Below are 23,662 nucleotides of genomic sequence, written 5' to 3' on the forward strand. Positions count from 1 at the left end.
GGAGCAGAACAGATTTTTTGTATTTTATCATTTCTTTGTAAAATGTTCTTGGTAATACTAAATTTTATGCTACTTTTAATGTACACTAAAACCAGCTTCTAAAATTATAGGCAGAATTTTGGGTACATAAGGGTGCTAATTAAATGTTTATAAAAAAATAAGTAACTCCTTAAGGGAATTCCTTGCTAAACTTTATGTTGTTGGTGAATGTACCTTTCTGTCATACTCTTCAGCTTTCATAGTTTCAGCTATGAGTTTGCATAAAGTCATCTGTGAATTACAGATTTTATTGGCACTGAAGATCTGTTTGGGTTGTAAATGTTCTGAAAACTTGTTATTTATACTGCACTGACAGTTTAGTGTTTCTGTTGATCATTGGCATTAGAAATGCTTGAAATCATTTGAAAAATGCAAGGAAATTGCTGCAATGCATTTTAATAGTAATACACATGATAGTAATTTAGATTATAATTACCCTTTTGGCAACAACTGTGCTTACCCTTGTTTTGTACTGTGCTGACTCTGCTGTTTTCTTAAAATATTGTCATTATCGTTGCAAACTATTTCTTTAAATAGCCTCGATATTTTGTATCATCTCATTCATCTTCACAAGTCTTATCACCTGAATAGGTACCAGGAATTCAGGAATTGCAATACTAAAGAAAAACTGAGGCAGTTAATTTATGGTTATTGACTTAAGCAAAAACCCTTAGGTGTAGAGATAGACACACACACCTATGGAAGAGTGCATATACACTCTTTCATCACTATAAGAAATTCGGCTTCTTCACTATTTAGGCTTATGTTGATGGCATTTTTCTGTTCTCTGTAATTTACTTGCTTAAAATTACAAAGTAAATGTCATGAAGGGGAGGATCTAGAATCTAGTAACTAACTTCACAGAAAAATTAAGGTTTCAACTTATTCTTACAGTTTTTTAATATTTTAATCTCTAAAAGTTATATATTTTGGGTCTTCATATTAAAAAATGCTAGTTTTCTTTATAGATTTAAGTGTGATTTAAAGACTGAACTATTACCTGTAGTTGAAAATGTTGCATGGTGAATTTTGGTGTAGACTACATTCTGGGAGAATAAGATGATTCAGTGAGTTGGATAACAGTCTATAGCAACTGGAGTAGTGTTTAAGAATATAATTTCTGACTCCTGTGATATCTCAGATAATCTAGACAAACTTTTGCTTTAAGCAACTACAATGTGTCAGAGTCTTCATTAGGCACACAAAGCAGGTCATTGTCCTGACCCATGCTGGCATTAATGCTGTGTCATTTTCCTGCAGTATGTGCAGACATTCAAGATTTAGTTTTTTTCTTTTATTATTTAAAAATCAGATCATTATTAAATAGTGGATTCTCCATAGTTGTATACAGATCACATTCAATTATTTTAAAAATGAAAAGAGGTCAGTTCTTCAATACTATCCATTCATAACTGGAAGTACCATGTATTTTTATTTTATCATAAAGATAGTATTTGGAATTACTCTGTAAACAGACAAATGAGACAGAATAGTGAGGAAACATATGCTGAATAAGTCTTACATCTGAACTGAGATGAAATACAGGCATTTTGGCAGAGACAAAATAATCTGTTTAAGACAGGTCAAAGGAAAGGGTTACTATTACCTGTAATAGTTACATAGCAAAAAAAAAGTGGTTTTAGAGAAATAAAAATGGTAAGGGAAATAAGTATGTGAAAGGTTATGTTACTTTTTGCACCTTAGAATACATTTAATAAAGAATATGATAAGAATAATCTATGTACATTTCTTTCTATCCTGCATTTGGTATTTTGGAATAAAATTTACTAAGGGATTAAAAAAGATTTAAAAATTATGTTGGATAAATACCCTTCTAATTTTTGTGATGTCAGGCAGACATTCTTATCTCACTAATGTGTTTTGATGCCATAGGGATAAAGCTTTCTGAGTATTTTCATCTTTATGGCTAATGGACTTAAGAGATATGCAGCCCTGAGTACCCTTCCCCTCTCTCCCTCTACTTCCCACTTCCTTTGAAGTTATGTAAAATGAAAGAAACACAAGAACTGTGTTTAAAAGAAATATTTCTGATTATTCTGGTAATGTAATATTTTCTCCCCTCATTTCCCTTTGTTTCATACCTGTATTTGGACAGTAATATAATAAAAAGGGGTTAATGTTGAAAACTAATCTCCCAGTTGATCTATCTGATCTGTTTCCTATGTCTTTAATTTAAAATATTCCTTTCTGAGTAAGCATTTGTTCCAGAATATTTTTGGGTGTGTGTGTGTAATTTATCTTCCTTTCCTTTCTTGTTTTATTCCTTAGTCTATGTATATCCTCCATTTTATTGTAACCTCATGCATTCATTGAATGCCAGGCATTTTACAAGGGACTTGTGGTAAATAAGGTCTCTTGTGATAAAGTGATGAATTAGGCAGAAGCAGACACTGTCCTAGTTGGATGCATTCTAGTGATGCAGCTTCACACAGAGATGCTGGTGTGTATGATAGACTCCTCCTCATTTCTAGAAGGTTTGGCTACCTAGCTTGTTGCTTTCCTTTCTGCTGCCACCACTGTCATCATCCTTAATGACTTCATCATTCACATAGGTGATCCATCCAACATTCCACTTTCTCATTTACTTTATCATTCCCAATGATCTTTGTTTTCTACCCAATCTCAGCTACTCATTACCTGGAACAGTAAAATATCACCTTTAAATATGATTTACAGACTTTCTTTCCTAAGCACTGTCTGTCTGTCTTACTTAGAATCCCAACTTTCAGAATTCTATAACCCCAATGGCAATGCTAATCTATTGACTACCATTTTTTCATGCTCATCACCTCCTTGTTCCTGCCATGCCTTTACTCCTCTCCCTATCTACCTAAGACTGACAGCTCTTTGCTCTCTTGCACAAACCACCAGTTCGTTTGCCTCTCCAGCCATGTAAACCTTGCCCTTGGTTAAGCTAAATTGCTCCCCTCCTCTGCCGTCTGTGCCTCAGCACAGCATGCATCTGCGAGGAAGCCGGTAGCAACACTGACTAGTCTTCTCTGAAAGACCACAGTTCACAAGCAAGCTCTGATATCCTAACAATTTCCTACCTTCATCTCTGTGGCTTCATTTTTAGCCGATTATATTGCTGCTGCTTTCACTGAGAATGTTGATGTAATCAGAACAGAACTGCCATACTTCACTTCCTAATCACCACATCTAAGAATCTACTAGAATCTGTTCCCTTAAACTCTGCTTTTGCTCTTTTTCCAGTAATAAACTTTCCTACAGCTATATAAAGTCAGTTCCTCCTCTTGTATAGTAGGGCACATCCTCTGTCCTCTACTCATGGATTTTTTTGGTTTGCTTGTATATTTTCTCCTGCATCTATACCTACTCCCTCTACCATCAGTTTCTTTTCCTTTGCTTGGTCATTCTCTTCAGCATGAAAGCATTGCATGTTTCTTTTTTCCATCCATGTTTCAGAAAAGCACACCTCAGGTCCCCCCCGCCCTCACCCTCGCTACTGCCCCAGTTCTTTGCTCCCTTTTTGCAGCCAATCTACTGTGTGGGCAAAGGGAAAACTTCCCCTTTGCCCTCTGAAGTTTCTCTGAAACATCAACTGACAAAAGGCACACAAATTTTATTAGCATGCATGCCGGGGTGGGGGGGGGGCGCGTACAGAAACTTATATGCCATCTTGAGGTTACATAAAGAATAGGGGCTCAGAGTGCATAGCCAAAACCAGTTATGGTGGTAAATCAGGTTATAGTGGCAAGACAGGTTATGGGAGGGGAGTAGAGAAGGCCTGGCTAGAAAACGTGGTCTTGTTATGTAGATGAAACCTCACAGGTAGCAGCCTTCAGAGAGCATGGATGATAAATGTTCCTTTCAGAACTTCAATACGTCAGTCAGACTTTCAGTTAATTTTTCCTAGATCTGACAAAGGAAGGCCTTCAGAGATAGCCTGGCTGCATTAATGCAGATTTTCTGGACAGATACAAATCCCCACTCCCTACAAAAGTCAGGTTTCAGCTATTCTTGTATTTCCAGTCCTTCTGAATAGCCATCTTGAACTAGCTTGAGGAAATATATTTTGGGGTGAAATATTTTGGTTTCCTTCACTACTTCAAAGAGTTGTCCATTTTTCTTTTTGCTTTCCCTCTTGAATTTATGATCAGACTTATCCCAATCTACCATTAAAGCTCTCTTGTCAAGGTCACAGTGATTAGTAGATGGTAGCACCATTCACTTGATTGTTGAGAACAAAACCTGAAATGCTATATTTGAATTTAACTGTGTTCACACCTCACGCTGAAGTTGTCACCAAGTCCTATCTGCTCTATATTCATGTTTTGCTTTCATATTGAGAAATCTCATGCCTTCTATCACCAGTGTCGTATGCCAGGTTACTATCAACTCTGTTTATTTTTTTTTTTGGTAGAGATGTGGTCTTTCCTTTGCTCAAGGGTTCCTGGCTTTCCACAGTACTGGACTGTAGGCATGAACCACTGTACCTGGTCTACTATCAACTCTTGGCCAGACAAAGCCATAGCCTTCCAATTGATCTCCTTGTTTCATGTTTTGCCATGTATAATATGTTGCCACATAGTAGTTAAAATAATCTTTAAAAAATATTTATTAGATCTGACATTTTCTATGCTCAGAATCCTCTAATACTTAATCCATACCACTCAGAAGAAAGCCTAATGTCCTTACCATGGTTTATAAGACCCTATCAGAGGCTGGCAAGCTTTTTTTAAAATGGCCAAATAATAAACATTTTAGGCTTTGTCACATATGGTCTCAGTTGCTTCTGTTTGCTTCTGCTTCTCTTCCTCTTCTTTCTTGCAAGCCTTTAAAATGTAAAAAACATTCTTAGCCCCATACAGCATTTGGGACTCAGGCTCCAGGATCAGACTCCCGCCTATTTTGTCTGTCTTTGTCAACTCTAACTCTGTCATGCTCATTGGGATTTAGATGAATCTAATTGCTGTCCTTTGAAGATGCCAAGTTCATTTCTGCCTCAGGGCTTTGTATTTGCTCTTCTGTTTGCTTGAAATTCCCCTTTCCAGTTTTCCTATGTCTCCTTCTTCTCTTCATTCTGGTCTCTGCACAAATATTATATTATCAAAAAGAGATAATTTGTGCATATTTGTGACTGTTAAGTAGCTTCTTCCCCTATCACTCACTCTCTTTATTCTATCTTACACATTTAAGTAGATGGAGCCAATGTTTTGGATTTGGCCAAAAACCTGGAGTCATCTTTTATTTTATGCCTGTATCCACATCACGTAAACAGTGCCTGGCACGCAGTAGGTGTTTGATATATCCTTTAAATAATAGATAGTAATTAAAGTTATCTCAATACAGAGTAATGAGTGTTATGAAAAACGAATCCATAGATGGGGGTGCTTACTGTGTGACTCATGAAAGGCCTCCCTGGGGAAGTCACTCTCAGCCCAGATTTAACTGATGTCTAGATTAGGCCTGAGTAAGGGCATGATAGTGGTAGTATGGGTTTGGGCAAGGGAGAGTGTTAGAGGCAGGATTCTCAGGAATGGAGAGACCTTGACACAGTAAACTACTCAAACTGGAAAAACAATATGGCTGAAATGATTGTTTTTAGCCAGTGGGTTTAGCCTGTCTTTCCTAGTGTTTATTGGTAAAATTTACTTGCTGCCTCATTTAAACTGTTACCCCCTTTCCCTGTCCTCCAGCCAAACACACCAAAAATTAACATCTTTGCTTGTATGCCTGAATGATAATGGCCCCAGAGAAAAGATTGACAGGTTGGTCTTGGTCTTTCCTATAAATGGAACTATCTACTGTGCACTTTTGTTTGTTTGTTTTTCTTCTTAACTGAGCCTAATATTTGGGATTCATCTATCTTGTTGCATTATCACTAGTGAATTCTTCTTATTGCTGTTCAGTATTCCACTGTATAGATATTCCACAATTGGTTGATGATTACTTGGGTGGTTCCCAGTTTTGGCTACTATGAAGAAAGCTGTTCTGAATATTGTATGAATATATTTTTTTCTTTTTTTCTCTTGCTTAACACCTTGTTGTGTAATTGCTAGGTCATATGGTTAGTGTACATTTAATTTAAACTGCCAAACTCTTTCCCAAAACAACAATGTCATTTTACACCTCCATCTATCGTGTAGGGGAGTTCCAGGTATTTCATATCCTCACCATTCTAGAGGATGTGTAGTGTTACCTTATTTGTGGTTTCAATTTGCATTTTCCTGATGACTGGTGATCTTGAACATGTCCTCATCTGATTATTGGCCATTCATATATCTTCTTTTGTGAAGTCCTTTATTTTTTTTATATGGTGGTTTGCCTTATTGAGTTGTAGGAGTTCTTTTATTCTGAATATAAGTTCCTTATGAAATGTATTTACCTTTGGGAGAGGCAGTCTACCATGGGCCTTGAGTTTCCCTGCATCTTCTTGATGATGAATATGCCAACAATGCAAGGCTTGATTGCTCTTTACCCAGCCCATTTCTCAGGGTTTTGTTTGTAGTGAGCAGCCTTGAGAAATGAGGTTATAGTTTCCCTCTGGCCAATATGTATAGGCTTGTTACTGCTGACTGTAAAAATGGCGAATCCCCCCAAGCTCAGTGTTCTCCTATAATGCAGTCCATTGCATGTGTGGGCATCCATCATGGGTCCTGTATTGCCCCCATTAGACTTGGTGGGTTGGGGAACCAACACAAGCATAATAAAGTCCTTTGTCTCTGACCCAGGACTCTTGTGTTTTTTTTCCAGCATTCAAGAAATAGTAACAGGCTAATTTAGCTTGAACGAAGGGTAAAATATCAGACCCTTTACAGTTCTTAACATATATTTCAAATATTTTCTTCTAGTCTGTGGCTTATCTTTTATTTTCTAAGTGAAACTAACTTAATAAAAGAGCCTTTTGAAAAGTAGAAGATTTAAATTTTAATGAAGTCCAATTTATCAATAATTTTATAGTTAGTACTTTTTGTACTTACTTAGGTAGACACCTAAGAAATCTTTGCTTTCCCTAAGGCAGCAAAGATTTTCACCTGTTTTTTTCCAGCCATTTCATAGTTTTCACTTTTACATTTGGGTCTAGGATCTAGGTTCACTTTCTTTCCTATGGATGTCCAGTTGTTCCAGCATCATTTGTTGAAGAGATTCTTCTTCACCCATTGAATTACACTGGTACCTTTTTTAAAAATCATTCACGATATAGATACAAGTATATTTCTACATTCTCTATTCTATTCCATTGATGCATATACCATTCTAATTTGATTACTGTAGCTTTATAGTAAATCTGGAAATCTGATAGCATAATCTTTCCAACTTTGTTCTTTTTCGAAATTTTTACTGTTTTAGATTTCCTTCATTTCCATATAAATTTTGCAAGTTACCTCTCAATTTCTGCACTTGCTGGGATTTTGACAATAATCATAATGAATCTATAGATTATTTTTTGGAAAATATAATTCTTAATGGATTTCTTAATAATTAGCTTTTCTCACCCATGAACATGGTATAACATCTTTATATAGGTTGTTCTCAATTTCTCTCCACAAATGTGCTCTAGTTTTCAGTGTATAGGTATTCTCTTTCTTTTGTTAAAATTTTCCTAATTACTTTTTCATGCTATTAAAATACTCTACTTTAAAATTTTATGTTCTAATTGTTACTATTTAGAAATGCACATTATTTTTATATGTTGAGCTTTAATTCTGTGTAAAATTCATGTAGAAAATCATGTCATTTGCAAATAGAGATGATTTTACTTCTTTCTAATCTCTATTGTTATTATTATTTGTTCCATATTATATTATAATAGCTGGGACCTCCAGTACAATATTGAATAGGAATGGTAAGAGCAGACATACTTCTCTTGTTCCTAATTTTAGAGGGAAAGCATTCAGTTTTATCAACATAGAAATTATAGTAACTGGATGACTTTATGAATGGGGACATATAATGTCTTATTTAATGTCATTAAAGTTAACTAAAAGATTAAGATTTTTAGATGCCTGATGTCATCTCTTTAGAGAGTTTGCTGTGGGGGCCTCATAAAGTGTGGATTCAGTTAGATGTCATTTCATGGAATGGCATCTTTTGGTTTAATTGAGATTACCTATAACTGTATTCAGACAATGGGAGAGAAGAAGTTGCAAAGTATTAAGATAATTAAGTCTTTCATAATAAAAGTAAAATGTAATATTTAAAATTTAGAAATTTAAAAGTATCAGAATAGTTACTTTATTTAGATATTATGTAACTATCAGAAGAAACTGTTAAAGGACTTAGAAATGATTGCCTTTGTGAGATAGGGCTAAGATGTGGGACAGTGGGCTTCTGGTTTTTAATCTTTTAATACCACTTTTATTTTTATCCAAATGCACTTACTGCTTATTATGCTTATTTTTAAAAGGTATTTATTACATGGGGCTTACTCATATATTGTTGAAAAAAATCTATTTATTCAGTTATGGTTTATTTTGATCCTAACAATCATAATTATTTCCATAAATAATTTAGAATGGGCTACAACAGATCATCTAGTTTAACCTACATTGTAATGTCTTTGTGTAAAAATATTGGCCTGGCAGCATGCACAGGAAACTTGGAAAATTTGTGATATCAAGAAATTGTAAGCAAACTACATGCTCAAGAATGAGAAACTAATTAATTCTATGTCGATAGTCTGTAGGCAGGAAAAAGTCATATTCTTTGAGACTTACTGAAATTGGGATATGTTCATAAAATAATGTTCAATGATTAAAGTAGCCTATAGAACAGTAGATATTACATGTTTTTGTAGGTGAAATATATGTTTAAGTACAAATGCATATAAAATATTCTGTATGTATCTATGAGACAAATGCTTTATGTAGAAATATCAGATTAATAGTAGTTATTTCAAGGTACTTTTTATCCTGTTGCTTTTCTGTTTTCCAAATTTTCTCTGTTGAACAAATAATACTTTGTCTTTTTTTTCCTTTAAATTACCATTAAAAAGTGCTATGTCAGTGCAAGTTGAATATATTCTTTTTAATATCAGTGATTATGATAGAAATAATTGGATGTTTATTTTCATTGCTCTCACCATTCCTCCTTTCAACTTTATTTTCTTTATCATTTTTAATTCTCTTGAGATTTTGGAATTGAGTTTTTCTTTAATAAATTACCATTTTGATATTGATCGGAATAAAAGAAGCCTGTCTCTGCCATGTTAATTTGTTTTGCATTATTGAGAATGTTTTCTCAAACAACATTATAGCAAATTAAGAAAAACAAAAGACATGAAAAATACACCTAATTTCCTGCCATCTCAGGTAATCTACTTTTAAACATGTACAATTCCTTTCCGGCCCTTGGATGTCTAACCTATAATTTAAATAGATATTCAGAACTTTATTGTTAGTTCACCATCCTCACCATTTCACACCTGGGCTATGCATGTTTTCGCGACAGGCTTTCTCCTTCTGATCTCAGGGTAAAAGTACAAGTTCTTTCAGTGTCCTGTAAACCTTATAGTCTCTCTGTCACAATATTTTTTTCTAGATTTCTGTATGGTTAGCTGTCTCATCTCCTTTAGACTCCTTATTTAAACACTCAAGTTTGAGGCATTTGAATTCTTCTCTGTGAGCCTTTCTTTGACCACTGTATTTAAAATTGTATGCCTCATGCTATGGTCCTTTTCCCCCTTTCTGCTTTTGTTCTTCTCCATAGCTTTTATATTATTTGCAGTGCAATATATTTTAATTATTTCATTTATTACCTGTCTCTCCCCGCTAGCATAAAGCTACATGTGGGTAAGAATTTTCATCTTTTATTTGCTACTCTATTCTCAGCATTTAGAATAGTGCCTAGTATTGAGTAAGCACTTAATGTTTGTTGAATAATAAACAGACTTCAACTCTTTCAGTCCATATTTTGTATCGCACCAGAGTGAGCCTTCCAGAACTCCCCTGGGAAAGCTAATTGTGTAGTGGTGCTTTATCATGCCATGATCTGGCCTCTATCTTAAGGGTGTGTGTGGGTGTGTTTTAATTTTCTCTTTTTGTGTGCATGTATGTTATGTTTTGGTCTGGAAGGGATTCTTTTCTAATTCTTTACCTCCTTCTTTCTTAATTTTCCCCTGTCACCCAGAATCCCCTGGTCTGCTCTGCTGCTAAGTTAAGTGTCCCTCCTTTGGTCCCTTGATACTATGTTACAGGAATTAGACTGCACTGAAAATCATTATTTTCTTGTCTGTCTTTTTCCTTCCAGACTTAGGTTTTGTTAATCCTTGTGTCTACAGTGCCTAAAACTATGCTTTTCACGGCAGTTGAATGGATTAATGCCTAGTAGCTTTTCCCACGTTGGTGGTCAGAGTACTAATTTTAATAGGGTAGTTCGTATATGAATTTTGATTTTTATTTTGTGAGTGCCTAAAATATATTACAAGATATTGCCTATGATATACTCTTAATTGTCCTCCATGACATTTTGCATTTGAAGAAGCAATTATTCTGATTTGTATACTTTTTGATCTTATATCACTGCCTTTATGGAAACCACAGATTATGAATTTATAGATTTATAGGCAGAAGTGGAAATCATCACCTCAAAATAATGCTAATCATAGTAGTCATGTGCAGCTATTAATGAGTGGTGGGATTAGTTTGTTGTTATTTTATGGATAATCTTCATGCAGCATGAATTAAAAAATTCTTTTTGGCTTATTTTACAGGGAAGCCTTAAGCGTAGACGACAGATCTCACCTCAGGAATTCATTCATGAGCTGAAGATGGGGTCTGCGGATGAGAGACTTGTCACGTGCCTAGAGTCCCTCCGGGTGTCTTTGACCAGTAATCCTGTGAGGTAATTCATCTCTCTGAACATCATCAGCACATGTTACTAAATAGATTAAACAGATGTCATTAATCTGTCATTTTTATTTAGCACATTCTTTGTGGTGCCTTCAATTAAATAGCTGGTATACCTCAATTTCTCAAGGTAAAAGTTGAATACCTAATATTGATATGCATGAAGAAATATGGTATCCATAGTACCTTTTGTATTTATTACTGAGTGCTCATGCTACAAGGCTGTGGACTTTAAAAAAACTTTTTTTTTCCCCATGGAAGTTTTAAAACACTTAAGATGTTTTTAAAAAGACATCATGATCAGAAACTATCAGCTTAATGTGACAGAACTTTGCTCTGAATTTTGATGTTGTATGTATATTTACTGATTCTTGTTTGACATAGTAAGAAATACCAATAATTAATTTTTTCCTTTGTTGGAAATGTTGTTGCTGTAGGGGCCAATAGGTTATTATTGCTATACCTAGCAAATAAAAATACAAGACACCCAGTCAAATTGAATTCCAGACATACTTAGAGGAAGAAAATTTGTTTTTTATCTGAAATCCACATTTAAGTGGGTATCCTGTATTTTATCTGGCAACATTAACATAGGTGTTTCTATAAATCAATTTTTAGACTTTTGGAATGGGGCTAATTTTTGGTACCTCTGAGAAATAATTGTGTACAAAATTTAAAAACGAAATGTAAATGTATTTTGATAAACTGGGCGTATACTTGTCAGATTATTGGATGGTAGGAGACAGACTTGCTAAAAAAAATATAACAAGATGTATCTAAAATATATTACGTATGTGTATGTTAATTGTGGTGCATGAGAGGATGGATTTCAACCCATTCAGAGGCTATATGCTAATTCTGAATTAAGTAAGCAGCTAAACCAGAGTATTCTTGAAAAAATTTAAGCAGAAGTTGTTATGAAATGTCTGAGCAGTCAGAATCAGAGAATTTCAGAGCTGCAAGCATGTAAGGTAGATTAGTTTTGGCTTTTTATTGTATAAGAAATGAATGATTATTTCTGCATAAGAATATATGTATGTAATATGTGTGTGTATGTATATGTATGTTATGAATAGTAGACTAGCATTCTATAATTGGAGGTTAATGATACAGAAAATATTCTTTAGTATTTTTTTGGATTATTACTTTTTTGGACATTTCTGAGATTTGGATATAGTATGAAAAAATCCTTGAGCATGCAAGTATTTATAGCAAAAGAACCCTACCTGTGGAAATGTGAAAATGAGGTTTAACTAAGGAGTATGATAAGTAAACAAAGAATCTTTAGTTTGTTTCAATTTCACCTTTATTTTTCTGCATTTTGCCACTTCCAGTGTATACTCTAGACTGTAAACTAATGTTGGGCATAAGACTAGGGCCTTCATGTTTGTTATTTACCTGTCTTTACTGGGCAGAATGTTTAGCACTCGGGAAATGCTCAGTAAGTATTTGTTAATTGAAGCGATGAGGTTTTAATTTTAACCACCTTCAGTCTTAGCTTGGCTATCGTTAGAAACTGAGAATGGATTAGAGAATTTGACAGGTCTCTTCATGAATGAAGAGCGTTGGTTTCCAGCTTAATCTGTACCTGTGAAATGTATTCATTTTTAAAATATTTGCTATTTTCCAAGTATTATCTTAGGGGTGTGGCTTGAGGGAACAAAACAGATCTAAGGTCTGTTCCTATGGAGTTTAAATGTAGGAAGAGGGTATTATAGGATCGATTGGGGCGACAACTCACACTCATTTCTCAATATATCTGTCAGCCACTGGACACTAGAGATATGCATCGTTTTTCAATATAAATAGAACTAGACCCTTCCTTTACTACTGCTATTTTGTTCCTCTCCTTCTTCTTCCTTCTCTTCATATTTTGAGTAGATGACTATGACAATAGAAGAAAACAAAATTAAAGGGTTTGCCTTTGAAAGTCATTATTCCATTTACTCAGTATCATTTTTGGAATCTAGTTTTTCTGCATTTCTGGAATTTAAAACACAAAGGAGGTAGAAGAGCTTGACTTTGGAGTTGATCTATGTTTTGTGCCACGCATCACATGTGTGAAGATAGAAAATCTTGTGGCAGTGAGATCAGTGTACTTGTTGCTGTCAACATGAGCTTAAGAAAGTCTTTCAAGACCAAAAAAGTTGAAGTTACTAATACTTTGACTTGTTTCAAAAATTATTTTTATAAAACATTAAATATGTATAAAGACTATTTGTCCTAAGAGTAAAACATGCACCTACTTGCCTACTAATGAGGCCAAGATCCAGAATATTGCCTATAACTTTGAAGCTTCCATGCATCCCTCCTTAATTCTACCCTCATCCACTCCTCACTCCCCCTCTTCCCAACTATTCTGTGGTAACCACTATCTTTAATTTTGGGCTTATCATTCTTTTCCTTTATAGTTTTACCATATATATCTATTCTTAATTAATATGTTGATTGGTTTTATATATCTTTGAACTTTATGTAAATGGAGTCATCTTCCATATATTCTTCTGAGACTTATATTTTCCTTTCAATATTATGTTTCATAGATTTATCTATCTTGATGTATGTGGCTGCTCACATTCATCAAAGCTAATCATTTTTATATCTTTACTTATATTTTAGGAAGATCTATTGTAAATAGCATGAATAAATTTTTATCCTGTTTGATAATCCTTGTCTTTACCTGGTAGACTTACCTTTTTGTATTGACTGTGAAAATATATTGATATTTATATCTGATGTTTCATTCTGGATTTTTAGTTTATGCTACTTTTTCCAGGTTCACCTTCTCCACCCATCCTGTTCTTTCTCCTCTTCTCTTCTGTCTGCGGCTTCTGTTTCTGTGTTCTTCTTTCCTCCTCTTTTCTCTTCTTTCTCCTTAACTTCTTTTGTATAAATTTTGAATTTCTATTTTATTTTTTCACATTTGTCTTCCATAATTTGGAAGACAAATGATTCTTTTCTGATCTTAAAAAAGAAATTTAAAATGTACACACTTAAAAAGGAAATTTAACATGCATGTACTTAAAAGGAACAAAAAATAGCAGTATCTTTTGTCTACTCTTGAACCAAAGAATAATATCAATCTCTCTTGATTTGTTTGCTAGTTTTTAGTGATATTTTAATATATCCTTTTTTTGTTTTAGCATTATGCATTAGATATTATTACTATTATTGAGTTATACTACAAATATGTGTATATGTTTATGCATATCATTCTTTTTGGTTTTTTGTACTTTTCTCTATTTTGCTTCAAGTGTATCATTAAAATCCATTAGTGAGAGTCTGATGGCAAATTTCCCTTATTTATCTTAATGTGTCTTTATTTGCCTTTGCTTTTGAAGGATAGCCTTCCTAGGGCCTAGGGCATAAAATTGAGGGTTTTTAGGTATCTTTTCCTAGGACATTGAAGATATTATTTTCTTTTCTAGTTTTCATTGCTATTTTTGAAAGGTTGGTTCTTTATCTAAAAACTGATTCCTTTCCAGATAGTTTGCTTTTTCTCTCTATCCGGTTTTATGATGTTTTCTTTGTCCTTGGTGTTCTACAGTCCTTTATGTGTCTGGGAGAGGTTGGAATTTCTTTCTTATTTATATCCTGTTAGGAATTTTTTTTGGCTTCTTCAATATGATTGGTGTCTTTCATAAATTCTGTGAAAATTTTAGTTCTTATCTCTTTGAATATTGCCTTTTGCTATCATCTTGTATATGCTAGACCTTCTTACTCCATATTCTATTATTTCCTATCCCATCGTTTATATTTTCCATTTCTTTGTCTCGACCACGTTCTGGATTTTTTTTTTTTAAGATCTTCTAGTTTCTTAATTGTCTCCTTATTCTTGTCTAATTGCAATTTAGCTTATACATTTTATTTTCGATATCCATTATTATCATTTCACCCTTATAACTTCTCTTTGGCTCTGTTTTAAAACTCCTTGTTATTTTTAATAATTTTCAGCTCCCCACTTATTTTTTCATCTTTTTTATTTCTTTAAACATATTAGATATTCTTATTTTATGTTCTATGTTTATAATTCTACTAAATGAGGACTTTCTAGGCCTAATGCTAGTATTGGTTGTTTCTTTTCACTTTTACTCATATTTTGTTTGTGTGTTTTATAATTTTAGATTTTGACCTCTTGTTCTTTGGAACTTTTTTTTGAGATTTATTTTGAGGATACATTCTGCTAGAATGAATTAGTGTTTTTCTATTGGGAATGTAGGGACAATATTGACCCAGGGCAACCTAAAGCTGAAATTATTGGTTTGAGGGCTTTTTTTTTGTTTGTAAACCTCACAGGCACCTTACATATGTCTGGAGTATATTTTGAATTCTCAGAACAAATTTTTCTTGTAGTCTACCTTTATTGGGCAAGTTTATTTACAGTTTACCTTTCCACTAAAGTTGTGGCCCTTTGAGACAGACTCCTGCTTTTTGCCAGTGTCCTCAGCATGATGACTGGCTCTAGACCTTCTCTCTTATTCCTTTGTTCTGCATAGCTATCACAAAGGAAATGTTGGATTCCTAGGGCTTTGCATGGGTCCCACACAGCAAACGAGGCTTGAGGCTGGCTTGCCTTCTTTGAATCTTCCTTCTTTCTCTGTCTTTAAATTTTCCCTTTAGAAGACTTTATTTTCTTATTGCCTCACATATGAATTTAAAATTATGTTTTAATGATTGTTCTTAAGAGAGTAGTTGGGGATATCTAGTTTAAAAAAAGTATTGAATGAAAAATTTTAAATTATGAAAGCTTTACATCTGTATGTCAAAAAGTCCAAATTTCTCAGAAAGACATAAATAGAAAAGTGAAAGTCTTTCTCCTTTTTGCCATTTGATTGTCAAACCTGGTGTTCAGTGGTGAATATTTGTTAATGGTTGGGTAATTTTGCCCCTAATTTTTAATGCTTATGTCATGTTTATATTTGTTCTCTCTCTTTTTTTCTTACCTAACTCTTTTGCTTACACACTTCTTATTAATAATCTGCTCACGTTTAATATGACATGTTTCAGAATTTTAGCTGAAGAAGAAAGGAAATGTATAAAATTTTAAAAAATTAACCTTAGGTAAAAAGAATTTAAGAATTAACAATATGTTCAGATTTATGGTGATATTAATAGCAATGATTTCTGAAATGGGCAGGTGCAGTTAAATTGTTCTTAGCTGTTTTACATTCTTGTGTTTCTATCCTCTTGCTGAATTGTTATATGCTTTTGCTAAATTGACCCCTTTTTCATTATATAAAGACCTCTTCTGTCTCTTCTTATAGGTTTTGTCTTGAAATCTATTTTATCTGAGAGAAGAATAGCTACTCCTGCTCTTTTTTGGTTTCCATTTGCATGAAATATCTTTTTCCATCCCTTTATTTTCAGAATGTGTATTTTTATGGAGCAAATACGTTTCTTGCAGAAAACATATGGTTGACTGTTGTTTTTTTAAATCCATTAAACCACTCTGTATGTTTTGATTGAAGAGTTTAGTCTACTTACATTCAACATTATTGATAGGTAAGGACTTACTACTGCCATGTTGTTAATTTCTGGTTGTTTTGTGGTCTCCTCTTTCTTTCTTCTTTCCTTTCTATCTTCCTTTGTTAAAAGTGATTTTCTCTGGTAGCATGTTTTAGTAGGTTTTTTTGATTTGAGGTTACCATAAGGTTTGCAAAAAATATTTTAGAACCAATTATTTTCAACATATGACAACTCTGCTTACAAACAAACAAATAAGCAAAGAGAAATCTAACAGAAATTCTACCCTTTAACTCCACCTCCCCTGCTTTTTAACTTTTTGTTGTTTCCATCTATATCTTTTTATACTATTTATCTCTCAAAAAGTTGTTGTTATTTTTGATAGCTTTATCTTTTAGTCTTCGTACTCAAGATATAAGTGATTTATACACAGTAATGACAGCAATAGAGTATTCTGTATTTGTGTCCTTACTGTCACCACTGGTATATACCCTCAGAAGTTTTCTTATTGTTCATTAATGTCCTTTTCTTTCAGATTGAAGAACTCCTTTTAGTATTTCTTGTAGGACAGGTTTGGTGTTGATGAAATCCCTCAGCTTTTGTTTGTCTGGGAAAGTCTTTATTTCTCCTTCATGTTTGAAGGATATTTTTGCAGGATTCTAGGGTTAAGGTTTTTTTTTCCTTAAGCACTTTGAATATGTCATGCCACCCTCTTCTGGCCTGTGAGGTTTCCACTGAGAAGTCTCCTGCCAGACATATTAGAGCTCCTTTACATGTTATTTATTTCTTTTTTCTTGCTTCCCTTAGGACCTCTTCTTTACCTGTGACCTTCGGGAGCTTGATTATTAAATACTTTCAGGTAGTCTTGTTTGAGGTATATCTGCCTGGTGTTCTATGACCTTCTTGTACCTGAATATTGATATCTTTCTCTAGGTTTGGAAAATTCTCTGTTGTTATATCTTTGAACTTTCTGTCCCAAACACTCTCTCTACCTCCTTTTTAAGACCAATAGCTCTTGTCCCAATCTTCTTGAGAAGGCTTTTCGAAGACTCAAGCGGAATTGAACGTTATAGTCAAAGTCTGTGGTCACTACAGCCATATCAGCACTGGGAGTGCCCCAAGCCCAGTAATGGTGTGACTGTTAGAGACTACTCATGGTACCACCTTGGTGAGCTTAGGTAAGATATGAGAGAATTCCCTGGATTACCAGGCATAGTCTCTCACTCTCTTCCCTCACTCTCTGTGCTGGGCTGCTAGAGAAGGGGGAGGAGTGATATAGGCACTGTCTTGTGGCCACCAGTAACCTGAAGCCAGCCCAATCTTACCCAAAGCCAGAGGTGACTGTTGCCCGTCTACCTCTGATGTTTATTTAGAGTCCAAGGGCTCTTCCTTCTCTTCCAGGGTGGGTCCAGGAATGCCATCCAGGAACTAAGGCCTGGACTCAGGTGCCTCAGGAGTCTGCATGGCACTTTATTTTACTGTAGCTGAGCTGGTACTCAAGTTGCAAAATGAAGTCCTGTGAGTTCTTCTCTTTCCTTTTCTCAAGTGGAAGAAGACTATCCCTTAGCCATGCTGTCTGTAGTTGGGGCCTGGGGGCTGGACACAGGCACTGGCTTGGCCACAGCTTCTGGTGTCTCACGGGGTCACGTGCACCCCAAGTCCACTGGCTGTGAGCCAGCACAGTCACAGGAATTGCCCATGGACTGCAGCCTTTGTGGCCTGACTGCCTTATGAATTTAGTTCTGGCCCTAGACTGTTTCTTGCCTGCTGGTGGTAGAGCTAAGCTTTCCTCTGGCTGGGCTGATCAAATTGCTCCCTCCATGGGTACTGGCAGAATGCTGCCCTATGCTATTGTCCCCTGTGCTATGGCAACCCTGAGTTTCAATTCAAATTCCCGCAGTCACTTCCCTCTCCCCACCGCCCCCCGACACACAGATTCCAATTAACTTGCTGGTGCCCCACTACTGGGGTATGGGGGAGAGGTGGCATAAGCAATGCAAGGCTGTCTTTTCTGCCCTCTTCAGTGCCTCTTTCCTTGATATAATGGTAAAACTAGGTAGTAAGATTACTCACCTGATTTTTGGCTCTTCCGAAGGTGCTTGCTTGTATGGATAGTTGTTGAATTTGGTGTTCGTGAGGAGGAATGATCTCTGCAGGTTTCTATTCAGCCATATTGCCCTGCCCTCTTGACCACATTCTTGTATTTCTTTTCTCTTTCCTTTTCCTTTCCTTTCTTTCTTTTTTTCCCTCTCTCTTTAATAATGATACCAGGAGGTAAGTAATGCAGGTAGCTATCTATGTTTTCTTTTCTGTTGTTCAGTACAGTAGCCATTAGCCACTTTTGGCTATTTAAATTTAATTAATTAAAATTAAACAAGAAAACTACAACATTTTAATTGCTCAAGAGCCACATTTGGTTAGTGGCTACCATAGTGGACAGCACATATAGGCCATTTCTGTCATCTCAAATCTATTACACGGTGAGTGCTGCCTAGGGGTCTTTGTTCTATTGTCTCCTGACCTCTTTGATATATTTACTGCATGATTATTACATTTTTAATGTTATATTCAAGGCTATGAAATAAAGGAGATAAACTGAAAGATTAAAGATCATTTTTTAAAATGTACAAGAATGATTGGACACTCATATCAAGAGAGTCCCAATAGAAGAAAAGCGTGTTCTAAGGAAGATTCCCTTAAGCAGGGAGTGCTGTGTTGGTAGGCTAAGGCTAAGGTAGTGAGTAGGCTTTATACAGGTATAAAGAACTAGGAAGGGAGGGCTGAAGTGTGTCTGACAGGCAGTGCTATAGATAGGGTCCTTGGCAGCCTTTAGTGTGGCTGCCTGTGGCCAGGAGGATGGGGGAATCAGCAATATGGTGTATCATAGAAGTAATAGAAACATTCCCTTTGGTAGGATAAAAATATTAGTGGGATTAATTTTTTAAACAAAGGTTTCCTCAGAGAGATATGCCTACTTTTACCTTGTAAAATTGTTTTTAAAAATTACCTACCAAAAAATATTAGGCAGGATTATAATATTCTTCTTTTCTTCTTTATGTAAACACTGCCATATATCTTAGGATATGCCTTGTATTATTTATATCTTAATTATCATTCAAGTTCCATAACTTTTATGACACTTAATATTGCTTATTAAAGGAATATTTGTTGACAATATTCTCTAATTTTAGGCCACTTTGTTGTCCTTTCTAAAAGTGCTTTAAATTGATGAAATATTAATGAAAAAAGCCCTGGAAGAAAATATTAATGTTTTCAAACATTAATATTTTTATTAAATGTACTAACTTGATATTTTTAAGGGACAGGCTATTACTTTCCAATGTTTTCAAAGTCCTTCCAAACCTGGTGCCATTTATTTCTCTGAGATGCTCTAGAATTGTGGTCCCCAACCTCAATGTTAGGAACTGGGCTGCAGAGCTCTGCCTGTGCACAACCCCCCCATCCGTGGAAATTTTGTCTTCCATGACACACTTAGGAACCTGACCACACAGCAGGAGGTAAGCAGCGGGCAAGGGAGCAAAGCTTCATCTGTATTTACAGCCGCTCCCCATTGCTCACGTCACTGCCTGAGCTCTGCTTCCTCCCCTCCCCCACCATCTGTGGAAAAATTGTCTTCCATGAAACCGGTCCCTGGTGCCAAAAAGGTTGGAGACTGCTACTTTAGGAGACTGAACGTTCCCCACGGGTAGTAGAGCTTCCTCTTTTGTAAATTGTCATTCATATTATTGCTTTGTTTTGGCTGAAAGATGTAGTAAAATGTGTTACAAATATTTGCTTTCAAAGTTAACTTTATATCTTAAAAGCTTTCACTTTGAATGCAGGGTTAAGAATAAAAGTGGGCACATTGAAAATTTAATAATTACTTTTAACAGGAAAAATACATATTTTCTGTAGATGGTGAGTGAGAGCTGTTCAACTTAATTTATACTTGACCTGAAAGGGCCTAGAATTGTAAAGTGCTCACAATCTATTTTTAAAAGTCATATATATATATATTTCCCAGTCTATTAAAAATAAAATATAAATTGCTGTTTGAATGGCCAGATTGATTTCTTTAAAAAAATCCTATTAACAGATAAAGTCAGTCACAATGTAACACAGAATCTAGTCTTCATTTTTAAAATAGAGTAGTTTCATATAACTCATATATATCTAGAGTAGTTACATGAAACTATTTTAAAAATGGAATAGCTTGGATCCTGTGCTACTTATATTCAAGTACAATGGAGAGAAAATGTGACTGGAAACTCTATATGAAAAGATCAGTTTATGGTTTAAAAACAATGAAAAATAGAGTATTATGCCATAACAATTTTGGGAAAATAACATTAAACTTATGTAATTTTCCCATGGATGTAAAGGTGAAAATATAAGAAACTTCCCTTTCCTATTATAATTGTCTGTTTTCTGGGGATATAAACCTTGTATTCCTGGCTATAACAGCTATCAGTATGAAGTTATTTACTGAATATTTTGGTTTCCTTAGTTTCCATTTAAAGATATTTTCTTCTTCTTCTTCTTCTTTTTTTTTTTTTTCTGAGACAGAGTCTTGCTCTGTCACCCAGACTAGAGTGCAGTGGTGTCATCACAGCTCACTACACTCTCAAACTCTTGGGCTCAAGCAATCCTCCTTTCGCAGCTTTCTAAGTAGCTTGGACAACAGGTGCATGCCACCATGCCTGACTAATTTTTCTATTCTTTTTTGTAGAGATGGGGTCTTGCTCTTGCTCAGGCTGGTCATGAATGCCTGGCCTCAAGTGATCCTCCCATCTTGGCCCCCCAGAATGTTAGGATTACAGGTGTGAGCTACCATGCCGGGCCTCAAAATATATTTTTGATGAGATAAATTATTAAACTGTGGGCACTAAAGCATCTAGGTATTATTAATAGTGTTTTACCTATAAAGAATTAACTTCATTCCTTAGATTAATTTTTTTGGGCTTGTTACTGTCTTTAAGTATTGCTAGGTGGGTTAAATAAAAGGTTTTCAAAATGTCGATGTTTGTCTTGGTATCCTCTTACGTATCTATACATAAAGGCAGGCCTTAGTACAAAAGTAGGCATCACATTGACAATAGAAGGATGTTTTAATTTTTATGATTCAAAAAAACTTGTAAGAGTAAAACTCAGTTTTATCACCCATATGGCCCATGGATTTCTAGTTCTTTTGTTACAGGGGCAGTATATGTCTGTGAGAAGCAGGTTTATTATAACATCTATCTATCATATGTTAAAATTCATAAATGATAACAGGAAAGAAACACCCATATGAGTTTTAGAATCACTTTGGTCACCTGGAGTGCCTTTGCAGGGCTAAATAGAAATTAAGCTCATTTGAACAGAAATCCAGTAGAACTTTCTATAATGACAGAAATATTCTATGTCTGCCTTATAACTGTAGCCACTTACCACATGTGGCTACTGAGCATTTGAAATGTGGCTAGCATGAGTGAGGAATTGAATTTTAATTAATTTAAATTTAAATAGCCTCATGTGGCTAGTGGCAAGCTTATTGGACAACACAGTTTTAGAGATCAGAAAATCATTTTTCTCATGTACTTGTTTTAAGCTTTTGTACTCTTGAGTCTTTATATGTATGGCTGCTTTCCCCACCATGCTATGAATTTCTGAGGATGGGGACAAAGTATTATGTCGTCGTGGAACCTTAATAGGGATTCAGAAGAGAAGGTCAGAGTGCATACTGAAAAGATTTGAATAGTAATGAGCGAGTAGGGAAATTAATGCTTGAAATAAAATGAAATGCATGAGCCTGTACTGCTCATTTTGCAAGATCAAGTATAATATTCCACATGTCTTAATGCATCGTCCTGGTGGAAAACTAGATTAGATGCAAGGGCTTTTCTCTGTCTTCAAATTGCTGAGATTCCATTTGGAGAGAAACATCTAACTACATTAAGTAAATTATACCACTGGCTATTACCTAATTAAGTCCATAAGTATGTGGTGTGGACAATATGTCACTAGAATATAGTGTGGGATCTGTTACTCTATCCATGCAAGAAGTATTCCAAGTGCTATGCTAGGCACCACAGTACACAAGAGACATGGGGGAGAGAGACCTAAAAACAAGCAAATAAATAAAACAAAGATATAATCAGTCCAGTAAAGAACAAATAGGGACTGAGAGTAATGAATAGAGAGCTTTTCTGATGTAAGCTGGTCACAGAAAGTCTTTCTGAAGTGGTGCAGTTTGAGACCAAAGGGGCAAGGAACTAATTACGAGAAGCATGGGCAGTGGTGCTGGGCCTAGAACACATCTGATGCAGCAGAGACCCGGAAGTGAAGAAACAGTGCAGCAGAAGGGTGGAGAGAGGCGGTGGAATCCAGTAGGCCTTCAGAGAGGTAGGCAGTGGCCAGGCAATGAGGGCAGACATGAAGAGGTCATGGTAGGGAGACTGGATTTGTATTCTGAATCAGTGGGAGGCAGTTGAAGAGTTCCAAGCAGGAGATGAGCTATTCTGGTTTACCTTTCTAAAAGGATCACTCCTGCTGCTATGGGGAGAATGGATTGGAGGGAGGAAAGAGTAGACATGGAGGTGAGATAGAAGGCTCTGGCAGTATCACAGGAATGATGAAGGGTGGCTTGGGTAAGGACTGTAGCAATGGTGGGGCAAGGGGTAGGTAGGGAGATTTTGCAGATAAATTGGTGGTAGAAACTGTAGGACCTGTTGATAAATTGGATGTGGGATATGAATGAAAAGGAAGAATCAAGAATGACTTAAGTGTTTTGACTTTAACGAATAGGTGGATAGTAGTGCTGTTAATTGGGATGGAAGAGGATGGTGGTTGTTATTGATTTGATGAATTTTGGAGAAGAAAAATCAAAATATCCCTATTTAACATGTGAAGTTCAATATGTTTAAGAGTTTTACAGTTTGAGACATCAAGCAAGCAGCTAGATATGTGAGTCTGGAGCTTAGTGGAGAAATGTGAAGTGGAGATATTTATCTGTTGCTGATATGTGGATTGTACATGAAGCCCCGAGAATGGATGAGATCCCATTGTGGGTGGGGGTTTGTGGAGTAGCGAGGTAAGGATATAGAAGAGTGCTCAGAACAAGTTCTGAGGGACTCCAGGTCTAGAAAGGGTCTAGAAATACATGATCCAGAAAGAGAGGAAGAGCCAGAAAAACAGACTGAGAAGTAGGCAGTGGGAAGGAGGAGAACGCAAAAGGGTGGACCTAAGAAAGGAAGAGTGTTTCAAAAGAAGGGACTGGCAAACCACATAGCATGCTACTGTGAGGTGGGGCAAAATAATGCTGTTGGATTGGCAAGAGGAGGGTTGTT

The 23,662-nt window shown here is 35.5% G+C and overlaps 1 protein-coding gene across 4 annotated transcripts in view; it reads left to right on the forward strand.

The window, feature by feature from the left end:
* Positions 1 to 23,662, forward strand: part of DIAPH3 (diaphanous related formin 3) — a 464,837-nt gene that overhangs the window by 98,206 nt on the left and 342,969 nt on the right. For all 4 annotated transcript variants that reach the window (XM_069467186.1, XM_069467187.1, XM_069467188.1 and 1 more), the window contains one exon: positions 10,736 to 10,866. In XM_069467186.1, coding sequence (XP_069323287.1) covers positions 10,736 to 10,866 — 131 coding nt within the window. The remainder of the gene's footprint in view (positions 1 to 10,735; positions 10,867 to 23,662) is intronic.

The sequence above is a fragment of the Eulemur rufifrons genome, chromosome 4 (genome assembly GCF_041146395.1).
Source record: "Eulemur rufifrons isolate Redbay chromosome 4, OSU_ERuf_1, whole genome shotgun sequence".
Taxonomy (NCBI): Eukaryota; Metazoa; Chordata; class Mammalia; order Primates; family Lemuridae; genus Eulemur; species Eulemur rufifrons.